At 42.7% G+C, this 10,853-nt stretch overlaps 1 protein-coding gene across 2 annotated transcripts; it reads left to right on the forward strand.

Annotated features, from left to right (window-relative positions):
• Window positions 1–5,126: 5,126 nt before the first annotated feature.
• On the forward strand, window positions 5,127–9,135 carry pars2 (prolyl-tRNA synthetase 2, mitochondrial). Of its 2 annotated transcripts, none has more exons than XM_060829889.1 (2): window positions 5,127–5,151; window positions 7,107–9,135. In XM_060829889.1, exon 2 carries the CDS (start codon window positions 7,131–7,133, stop codon window positions 8,541–8,543), a length of 1,413 nt encoding a protein of 470 aa, XP_060685872.1. In that variant the 5' UTR covers window positions 5,127–5,151; window positions 7,107–7,130; the 3' UTR covers window positions 8,544–9,135. The 2 variants fall into 2 exon arrangements, with proteins under 2 accessions (XP_060685872.1, XP_060685871.1); XM_060829888.1 differs by lacking the exon at window positions 5,127–5,151 and adding an exon at window positions 6,772–6,936.
• Window positions 9,136–10,853: the final 1,718 nt, after the last annotated feature.

Below are 10,853 nucleotides of genomic sequence, written 5' to 3' on the forward strand. Positions count from 1 at the left end.
TCATTCTGTTTTAAGGCACTAGACAATAACAGCTGATCTCTTTTACCTATATTGTGGTTATCAGTTTCAGTAGAGACTGGATCATTAAATGAGGTAGAAGGTTCTGTAGATGAAGCAGGAATTGAAAATAATTAATGTGGAGAATAACTATTGGTGTGGTGCAATTATATGCCCATATTTCATTGGAATTTAAGAGTTGGGAACTCAGGGTAAGTAGGGAACTTCTGATGTGCCTGCAATGAATGTCTCTTAATGTCTTATAGCACTTTTGAAGAATATCAGGCACTGGAAAAACAAATAGAAATAGTTCCTTTGGGTCTTCTACTGCATGGACTTGGCAAGAGATCCTGGGTTCAAATCACAGACAAACCCGCATTACTTGGCTTGTGCAAAAATGCCTGATTCTTTCTGTGAGCTCAGGTAGCTTAGTTAGGAGAGCACCAGATTTTTTTTTTAATCTGAGGGTGCAGGGTTCAAGTCCCTGCTTGGGTGGTTGTTTTTAAATTGCACTGCCCTGGAAGAGAGAACGCACAGTGCTAGCAAATCAAACTCAATGTCCCTCACATTTTCCAATAACAATAGTGGATTCTGGGTAATCCAAGATGGAGAACAGGAAAAATTTCTGGCTGTGACAGTTGCTCCTTTTTTGAGGTATTTTAGGTGTTGGAGGTGATTTCCAGGAGCAGCAATTACTGTTTCAAATGCTGTTGCATTGTTTTGGAAATTTGGGAAAAAAAGTCAAAACAACAGCAGTTTTAAAGGGAGAAGAACAGACAAAGGAAGCACATGGTGAGGTCATTGCAGGAGAGAGAGAGAGAGAGAACCTGCACAGTTACTGCCTTTGCTGTTTGAATTCATGTATCGTTGGATATCGGAGTGCATTTGGGAAAATTAACAAACAGTGAAATTCACAACTGATCTTGGAGGAACTGTTGGGTGAAGTTCACAACACAGAAGTTAATCGTTGTTTTAAGCGTGACCTACAGAGAATCTGCAGTAGTGAGTAGAGTGGGTTTTTTCGTGATTATGTTTTTGGAGATATGTCTCTTGATTAAACTTAAAATATAAGCCATAATTATCAATTTAACCTGGAACAGTGTTTTGTAGAGGAATAAGATGATGATAATTTCTGGGTCCGTAGATTGTGAAGGAGCAAAAATGGCCTTTAGTACAGTGATATGCACTTCTTGTCAGATGTGGGAGTTTAGAGAGTTTAAGGGTTACTGTGGATTATATCTGCAATAAATGCTGCGAATCTTATCAGATTGAATGGATCGGTTGGACAGACAGTTAGAAGCCATGAGGAATTTGCAACAGCAACAGTATGTGATGGATGGCAGTAATAGAAAGTGGGGGGAAGTCTCAGATACAGTCACATAGATGGGTTAACTCCAGGACAGGTAAGCAAGGTAGGCAGCTAGTGCAGGAGTCTTTTGTGGATATACCCATTTCAAACAGGTATGCTGTTTTGGAAAATGTAGGGGGTGATGGATTCTCAGGGGAACATAGCACGAACAGCTAAGTTTCTGGTATTGAGACTGGCTCTAATGCATCGAGGGGTACGTCGGGTTCCAAGAGATCAATTGTGTTGGGGGATTCTGTAGTCCAAGGTACATACAGACGTTTCTGTGGCCAGCAGCAAAAAAGCGGAATGGTGTGTTGCTTCCCTGGTGCCAGGATCAAGGATGTCTCAGAGAGGGTGCAGAATGTTCTCACGGGGGAGAGGCGCAAGCAAGAGGTCATTGTCCACACTGGAACAAATGACATAGAGTCATAGAGTCATAGAGATGTACAGCATGGAAACAGACCCTTCAGTCCAACCTAAGCTAAATGGGGATGGGGAAGGTAGGTAGGATAGTGATAGATGTGTGTAGGTTGGAGATAATAGTGATAGATCAGTGGGGAGAGTGCAATGGATAAGTGGGAAGGAAGATGGACAGGTAGGTTGGTCAAGAAGGTGGTGCTGAGTTGGGAGGTGGGGGGAAGAGAAATTTGGAAACTGATGAAGTCAGTGTTGATGCAGTATAGGTGTGGGGTCTTGAGGTGGAAGATGAGGCATTCTTCCTCCATTTGGAGGGTGGCTTTGATTTGGCAATGGAAGAGGCCTAAGATTTGCATATCCTTGGGGGGGTTTGAAGGGAGTTGAAGTAATTGTCCACAGGGCGTTGGAGTTGTTTGGTGCATGTGGATCAGAGATGTTCCCTGAACTGCTCCTCAAATTGGGATCCTGTCTCCCCGATGTGGAGGAGACCACATTGAGAGCAACAGATTGTGATGTTGCTGCCTGTTTAACAAGGTTATGTTGTCCTTGGTGTGTTGCTAGGAAAGCACAACAGGTCAGGTAGTGTCCGAGGAGCAAGAGAATCTTCAGTAGATTCACCAGAGGTGATGAGGTTGTGGATGGTCTGGGAAACGATGGACTTTGGGGATCTCCCACACAAAGCCTCCAACCTCTTCACCCATGAACTCTGTACTGCCTGATTCTACATCCTACCGAAGATTCACAAACCTGACTGCCCCGGCAACCCACTGTGTCAGCCTTCACCTGTCCCACTGAACTCATCTCTTCCTACCTTAACACCGTCCTGTCCCCGTAGTCCAGGAACACCCCACATATGTTTGTGACACCATCCATACCCTCACCTCCTCCAAGATTTTCGTTTCCCCAGCCCCCAACACCTCATCTTCACCATGGACATCCATGAACATTGATCTGCCATGACGAAGGGCTCCAAGCCCTCTGTTTCTTCCTCTCAAGCTGTCCCAACCAGTATCCTTCCACCAATACCCTCATCCATCTGGCTGAACTGGTCCTCACCCTCAACAAATTCTCCTTCCAATCCTCCCACTTTCTCCAAACCAAAGGTGTAGCCATGGGCACCCACATGGGACCCAGCTATGCTTGCCTGTTTATTGGATATGTGAACACTCCATCTTCCCCAGTTACATCAGCATAACCCCCCCCCCAACCTCTTCCTCCACTACATCAATGACTATCTACACCACCTAGTGCTCCAACTAGGAGGTTGAACAGTTCATCAACTTTACCAACACCTTCCACCCTGACCTCAAATTCACCTGGACCATCTCAGACACCTCCCTCCCCTTCCTGGATCTCTCCATGAACATCTCTGGCGATCGACTAACCACAGACATCTACTGCAATCCCACCAACACTGTTATTGTTGAGTTGGGAGGGGTGGGGTTCAAAGGTGGTGGTGTGTGAAGTGGAGGAGATGTGCTGGAGGGCATCGTCAACCACGTGGGAAAGGAAGCCGCAATCATGGAAGGAAGAGGTCATCTGGGACTTTCTGAGATAGAATTGGTCATCCTGGGAAAAGATGTGGCAGAGGCGGAGGAATTGGGAATAAGGGATAGTGTTTTTACAGGAGGTAGGGTGGGAAGAGGTGTAGTCTACGTAGCTGTGGGAGTTGGTGGGTTTGTAGTAGATGTCTGTGGCCTTGGGCTCCTCCACCAACCATTAACACCCAACGCCTGGAGGAAGAACACCTCATATTCCACCTTGGGACCCTGCAACACACAGGATAAATGTGGATTTCAACAGCTTCCTCACTTCCCCTCCGCCACATTATCCCAATCCCAAGCCTCCAACTCGGCACCGGCCTCCGGACCTGTCTATCACTACCCCTTCTGACCTACCAGTTTCTCCCTCACCTTTTGCTTTCTCAGCTATCCTTCCCCCCAACCCCACCCCCTACCATTTATCTCTCAGCCCCGGCCCACAAACCTCATTCCTAATGAAAAGCTTATGCCCGAAACGTTGATTCTCCTGCTCCTCGGATGCTGCCTGACCTGCTGTGCTTTCCCAGCACCACATTCTTGACTCTGATCTCCAGGATCTGCAGTCCTCACTTTCTCCTATGTCATCCTTGTTTTTTTTCAAGAGGAGTGGTAAAGGCAGAGGTTCCTATATGTCTTGAAATACCTACTTGAAAAGGCTTTTAATTTTTTAATAAAGAACACTTGTACAATGAAAGGGGAGTGGCCAGTTCTCTCGGTTCAGGATTTTTCTTTCTGGTTTGGCTTTAGCAAGCCTTCTGCTTGAAGCTGCTGCTCAAAGAAAGCTGCTCTGGGGGGAAGGTTCCTGGATTCAGCAGAGGTTTTCTGGCACACTCTGTCTGTGACATTTCTCCTGCAAGAACCTGTGTTTGATTTTACCTTTTTTTTGCCAAGGGTGTGTTTATTGGGATATTGCAGGTACTTGAAACAGCATCATTACTTTGAGACAGTCGAATGGGTTTTCAGATAGGTTGTTATTCTATATTGTGTTCTCTTTTGTTTGTGTTTCATTCAGTAGTCTAAATAAATTCTGTTTTGTTTAAAACTGAGTGGTTTGGCCAGCTGCATCACTCCTGGAATATCCACTTTACACCTGCTTAAAACAACTAGAAAAGTTAGGGTCTGCGTTACTCTCATGAAATGTTTTGAGAGGGTCTGGTGTGGTCCATAACAAACTGCAGTAGATGAGGTGGGTGGATGTGCATTCAGAACATTACCAATTGAAATCCTCACTGCAAATCTTTAGCAGAATGAAAAAGCATGGAGAGTAATATTTATGGTAGCACCATGACTGTTCATAATGCCCTTTGCCTGTAACCTGTCAGATTCTTGGCCATCTATTGAATGCCACCTCCTTAAAGTTTTTGGATGCTTTATTTTGATGGATATACAACTCTGGTTTATTTTAATGATACTTGTTCCGCGCTCCTCCCTGTGTCAAGTCCAGTTCTGATGAAAGGTCGTAGACGTGAAACATTAATTCTCTTCCTCTCTCCACAGATGCTGAGTAGTTTCAGCATTTCTTTTTGTTTTAAGACTGTACCAGTGAGGGAGAAAGGTGCCTGCAGAAAATTTAAACAGCTGTTTTGAAACGAATGATTCATCCCGGGACCTGGTTTGGGAAGGAAGGTGATGCCTTTCCAATAAGATCGTCGGAAACTCCTTTGAAGCAAAGAGCTGTCTGTAAACTGTAAAAGTTGCTAAACTTTGGCAGCAGCGGAAGCGCAGCCGGAGCTGGTACCGAGATTCGCGATTTGGTGCGTTCTGGACTGAGTCCCGACCCGTACCAGCAACTGACACATGCGCATTAGAGAGAATGCAAGGTCAGGTGGACCGAGTGAGGAAGAGAAAGTAAGTCAAGAGAGAGCGAGAAGGAGTGAGGGACGGGTGGGAAGGAGTGAGTGTGGGAGAGGAAAGGAGAGTGCGTGAATGAGACAGACAAGGGGTGAATGAGTGAGGGACGGATGGGAAGGAGTGAGTGATTGGGAGCCAGAGGGTAAGGAAGGAAGGAAGGGAAAGAGAGAGAGAGAGAGAGGATGGGGTTGTGGGAGGGAGTGACAGACAGAGAGCGGGACAGTGAGAGAATGAATGAATGAATGAATGAGTGTGAGAGAGGCCAGAGGTTAAAGGGAAGGAGTAAATTAATGAATGAGGGGAAGGGAGTGCGAATGAATGAGTGAGGGGGTGACTGAATTAATGAATGATACTGAGACAGAGATGAATGAGTGAGAGAATGACAATGAGTGATGGGTATGGAATGAAGGAGGTGAGTGACTGCTGTATAAACTTCTAAAGAAAACACCTTGTATTGCCTTACAAATAAGGACACAAACTAGACACTACTCCAGATGTAGATTAGAGTGGTGCTGGAAAAGCACAGCAGGTCAGGCAGCATCCAAGTCCTGCTCCTCAGATGCTGTCTGACCTGCTGTGCTTTTCCAGCACCACTCTAATCTAGACTCTGGTTTCCAGCATCTGCAGTCCTTGTTTTTATCAACTGCTCCAAATGTAGTCTCATTGAGACTCTGTACAGCTGTAAAAAAAAACCTACTTCTATATTCCATTCCTATTAGAATAAGCACCAACACTTCATTTGTTTCCTGAATTACTTTATGAAACTTTTTGTGATTCCTTCAATACCACTGAATTCTGTAATTTGTCTCCATTTAACTAGAATGCTACTTTTCCACTCTTCCTATCAATTTGGAAGTTTGCATTTCTCCATATTGTATTCTCTCTAAAGTTTTGCCCACTCTCTTAACCTTTGTAGCTCCTTTAACAAATAACTATCAAGCTATTTTGTCAGCAAATTTAACTACCGTCGTCCCATCATCCAAGACATTAATATAGATTATAAATAGTTGAGAGCCAAGCAATGATTCCTGTGGCACTCCACTAACCCTGGTCTGCCAGTCTGAAAAAGATTAATTTGTCCTATTTTGTTTCCTGTCAGACAACCATTCCTTTATCCTTGCTAACATCATAACCATTTGCTTTGTGTCACCACATTTGATGTGACACTTTCACAAAAGTCTCTTGGAAATCTAAGCACACAATGTTTACAGGGTCATCTATATCTGTTGTGCTTGTTACTTCTTCAAAAAACTCTAATAGAATAGTTAAACGTGATTTATTTTTCACAGAACCATGTTGACTCTGCCAGATTCCGTTATGATTTTCAAGTCCCCTTCTACAACCATAATCTTGGATTCCAGCAAGTAAACTACTTGCAACATTGACTTTATCCTATACGTTCCTGCACTTTGTTTCTGTTCTTTCTTAAGTAAAGCTATTCTATTTGCTATTTCCCAGTCTGCTGGTATTGTTTCAGAACCAAAGAAGTTTGGAAGATAATCATTTTTGCTACTAGCTTAGCAGCCACTTTTAAGAACCAGGATTGTAGGTGATGAAAATGGTAACCTAACATGCAATCCAGCTTAATATGTGACAATCAATCCTGGTGGATGTAACTATGCGTAGTTAACTGTGTGTGAGTCCATGCTAAGTTATAATAGCCAAAATATGCTGGATGTACAGTGAAATAGGCCAGTTTGTGTGATCTTTTCCTGCTTTGGTGACACCCTGAAGAATGCTTGATTGTTATTAGATGCTTAATTGTGATCTTGGAAAGCACAGGTGAATGTTTTGCATCCCTCATCTTAATAAACATTGCAAGTGAAATAACATGACAATGATGTACCTAGTTCACTTGCTGCTATGCATTCAGCCTACAGTGTTTTCCTTTCTTAAATATTGTATGGGTTTTGAGAAAGAGGTGAACTTATACTCTTTGTTTTCCTTTCTAGAACTAATTATTTCTTGGATGCGTAATGGAGGTGGCAATCTATTCAAATTCAAGACAATTGTTCAACAGACTGTTCTGTAACATCTTACATTTACACAGGTCCTGTTATCACCATGGTAGGTCCAAGCGTATATTGCTGTCTCGTCTCTTCCAGCCAATGAATCTCCGCGAGGATAGAATTATTGGGGCTGGCCGGTCCACTGACATTACCTGCAAGAGCCAGAGACTGATGCTTCAGGCAGGTCTTATTCAGCCAGCCAGTACAGGCTGCTTTCACTATCTGCCGTATACAGTTCGAGCCATGGAGAAACTTGTCCGTGTGATTGATAAAGAAATGCAATCCATTGGGGGTCAGAAGGTGAATATGCCTAGCCTCACCTCAGCAAGTCTGTGGAAGACCAGTGAACGTTGGGACCTTCTGGGGAAGGAACTCTTCAGATTGAAGGATAGGCATGACATGGAATACTGTTTAAGTCCAACACACGAGGAGGCAGTGACCGAGCTAATTGCCATGCAGGGTAATCTCTCATACAGACAGCTACCTTTGATGCTTTACCAAGTGACAAGAAAATTCCGAGATGAGCCAAAGCCACGTTTTGGTTTGCTCCGTGGACGAGAGTTCTACATGAAGGATATGTATACGTTTGATGTCTCGGAAGGAGCTGCCATGGAGACCTATAATCTTGTTTCCCAAGCTTACAGTTGTATCTTTGGCCAGCTGGGATTGCAGTTTGTAAAGGTGCGGGCGGACACCGGCAGCATTGGTGGGAAAATGTCTCACGAGTTCCAGCTGCCAGCTGATATTGGGGAGGATCGCCTTTTAATGTGTTCTGACTGCCATTTTGCGGCCAATGTCGAAGCAATGACGGACACTGAAACAAACTGCCCACAGTGTCATGGAAAGCTGAAAGAAAGCAAAGGCATTGAGGTGGGACACACTTTTTACCTTGGGACAAAGTATTCATATATTTTAGGTGCCTCATATTCCAACACTGAGAATAAGCCTGTTGTAACCGAAATGGGTTGTTTTGGCCTTGGAGTCACACGAATACTAGCCGCTGCCATAGAGGTTTTGTCAACGGAAGATGAGATTCGCTGGCCAAGCCTCCTGGCCCCTTATCAAGTTTGCATCATTCCACCTAAGAAAGGCAGTAAAGAAGAACTGAGCCTAGGTCTGTCTGAGACGTTGTATGATACTTTAATAGATGCTGTCCCCCAGCTTCATGGAGAGGTGATCTTGGATGACCGAAGCCACCTGACAATAGGCAAGAGATTGAAAGATGCCAGTCGTCTGGGTTACCCATATGTTGTAATTGCAGGGAAGCGAGTTTTGGAAAATCCACCAGTTTTTGAAGTCAGCTGTCAAAACAATGGAAAGACAGTATTTCTCACACAAGAAGGTGTTTTGGACTTACTGAGAAATGTGAAGATTGTTTAGTACATGCCATTATTTTGGATAGGGCCATCTACACTGGTGAAAGTGCTTTACTATGGTTTGCAAACCCTTGAAATCAAGTCTTTTTGAAAGTGTACAGCAAAGGAAATAGTTCAGAATGATATATCTGATGTAATTATGTTGTTTCCCTTATGGTGAGGGACTGTTAAGATTGTGAAGCTATATCACAGGAAGTAACAATCAACTCACTTTTATATGAATCACTATTAGTGAGAGAGACATGTACTGTTTTGGAGAATGTAGTGTAGCAGTTGAAACTTAAGCAGACAAGAGGATCAGTAACAAAGCAAAATTAAAAACTAAAAATTTATACCAAGAATACCTTGTACTCAGTACTGTAATTGGCAGCTTTTGTAAGTCTTATATGAGAATTATTGTGTATCAAATGTGCAGGTTTGTTGGGTTACTTCTGCTTTGTTGCTGAAATGAACACTTTTCTACAGTCATGCTTTTATTCTAGATTGTTCCTGTTCTGGTGGAAGATCATTTATTTCGATCCTGTACTGATGTGTTCATTAATTTTATGTTCTACTGATTGGAAGAGTATACAGATCATGTAATATCTGAATTCAAAGAAGATTGTCTGAGTAAAATGAGGATTTTGTTTTAAGGAGGTTGCTTGTCTAGTTTTTCCATATCATTCTTGGATCAGTCTTGTAAGATGTTCTAATTGATATACAACATGTGCAGGTCATCTAATCTATAAATGTAATATGATAAGGCCTAGAAAACTAAAAGAGTCATCAATTATTCCACCAATGATCATCAGATACTGTCAGCTGCCACTACATTTCAAAGATATTGTTTTATAAGCTCAATTCAGGCAGTGGCACAAAAGTTGTGGTATCAAACCAGCTGCCTTTTCTATGGAGTACCTGGGATTTACTCCCATTGACTCCAAAGGAACTGAAATTCAGGCTCTGCTTATCACATGAACCAATGTTATCCATTTTACACCGGCTGCCTGGGATGAATTTTTAGCTACTTGACTAATCTAATCAGGAAATAACCATAATTGAACTATAATCTTCATCCAATTTCCTTTTATGCTGTTATTGTCTTGTGTATCATATATTGTGTAGTGTCAGTGATCATTTGAAGCAAAATTCAGTTTTAGTTTACAAACCCATTCATTTAACTTAGAGTTTATTTTTTCCATTATATCCTGGCTCATTCTATGGTTGCAACATTTTGGGGCTAAATTTCATGTGATGTTTATCTAGAAAGTGGGAAGTCATGGGATCTGTATGCAGAGACCTATGGTACCAGATCTCTGACCTCTTCTTGTTACTCTAGTCTTTCCAAGGCTTCACTAATGGAGGGGAAGCCTTTAGTCGAAAACATGTATGAAAATAGTGATGAGCTGTAGCATTCCAAGCCCAATATCATATTCTTCAAACTCTCATCAGAGTTTCCTGATTGTGTCTCCCTGTTCTTTGGATCACAGCATCTCAGGATGACAAAGTTCAAAATGAGGGATCCCTGAAAATTTAAATGTTGCCTTTCTCTCCAACCTCCCCACAGGATCTTTAGGTCCAGTGTGGTTCTGATTTGATCTTTTTGAAACCATCCAGAAGCCCATAGAGACATTAAGTAGACCCCAGGCTGTAGACTTATGAGGAAAGAGAAGAAAGAAGGAAGACAGTCAGTATGTCAGGAAATCCTAATCTGTTTTACTTGTGAAATACTTTTCAATTGTAGACCCTGTTGCAATGCAGATAAGGCATGCTGAGGTCAGGACAAAAGGAGCATTTTGTGCGTCATCGAAACTAAATTGGAGTGGGTGAAGGATGAAGAAATATTGGGACTACTATTTCTTGCCTGGGCAAGCTGGAGGTTAGAACATAAGAGATCGGAGCTGAAATTAGGCCTTTCAACTCATCGTGTTTGCTCTGCCATTCAATTGTGGCTGATAAGTTTCTCAACCCCATTCTCCCACTTTCTCCTCATAACCCTTTAGCTTTTGTCAACATGGCTGAATGATAAGCAATAGATGCATCTGGCTGATTTTTGCCCATGTTCTGAGGTGAGGCAATAATAACTCTGCTGAGGATGGAGACTCACAATAGGAATCCATTTTCTATAATTTTGTAGTGCACTTTCTTGGAGCTGTGATTAAAAATACGGGCTGAGAGGTTAGCCAAGATCTCTGATCAGCAGTTTGAAACTGGTCCATTTAATGATTTCAGTGGCCCAACACACATCCCTGCATTATAAAAATCCACTGATAAAAGCAGCTGATGTGCTTGTTGGCCCTAAAAAGACAAAGGGAGAAAGTGCTGCATTTACTGG

The sequence above is a fragment of the Hemiscyllium ocellatum genome, chromosome 9 (assembly GCF_020745735.1).
Source record: "Hemiscyllium ocellatum isolate sHemOce1 chromosome 9, sHemOce1.pat.X.cur, whole genome shotgun sequence".
In the NCBI taxonomy this organism is placed as follows: Eukaryota; Metazoa; Chordata; class Chondrichthyes; order Orectolobiformes; family Hemiscylliidae; genus Hemiscyllium; species Hemiscyllium ocellatum.

Coding starts and splice junctions, on each gene's coding strand:
- pars2 (XM_060829889.1), top strand. CDS start 7,131: ATGGAGGTGGCAATCTATTCAAATTCAAGACAATTGTTCAACAGACTG.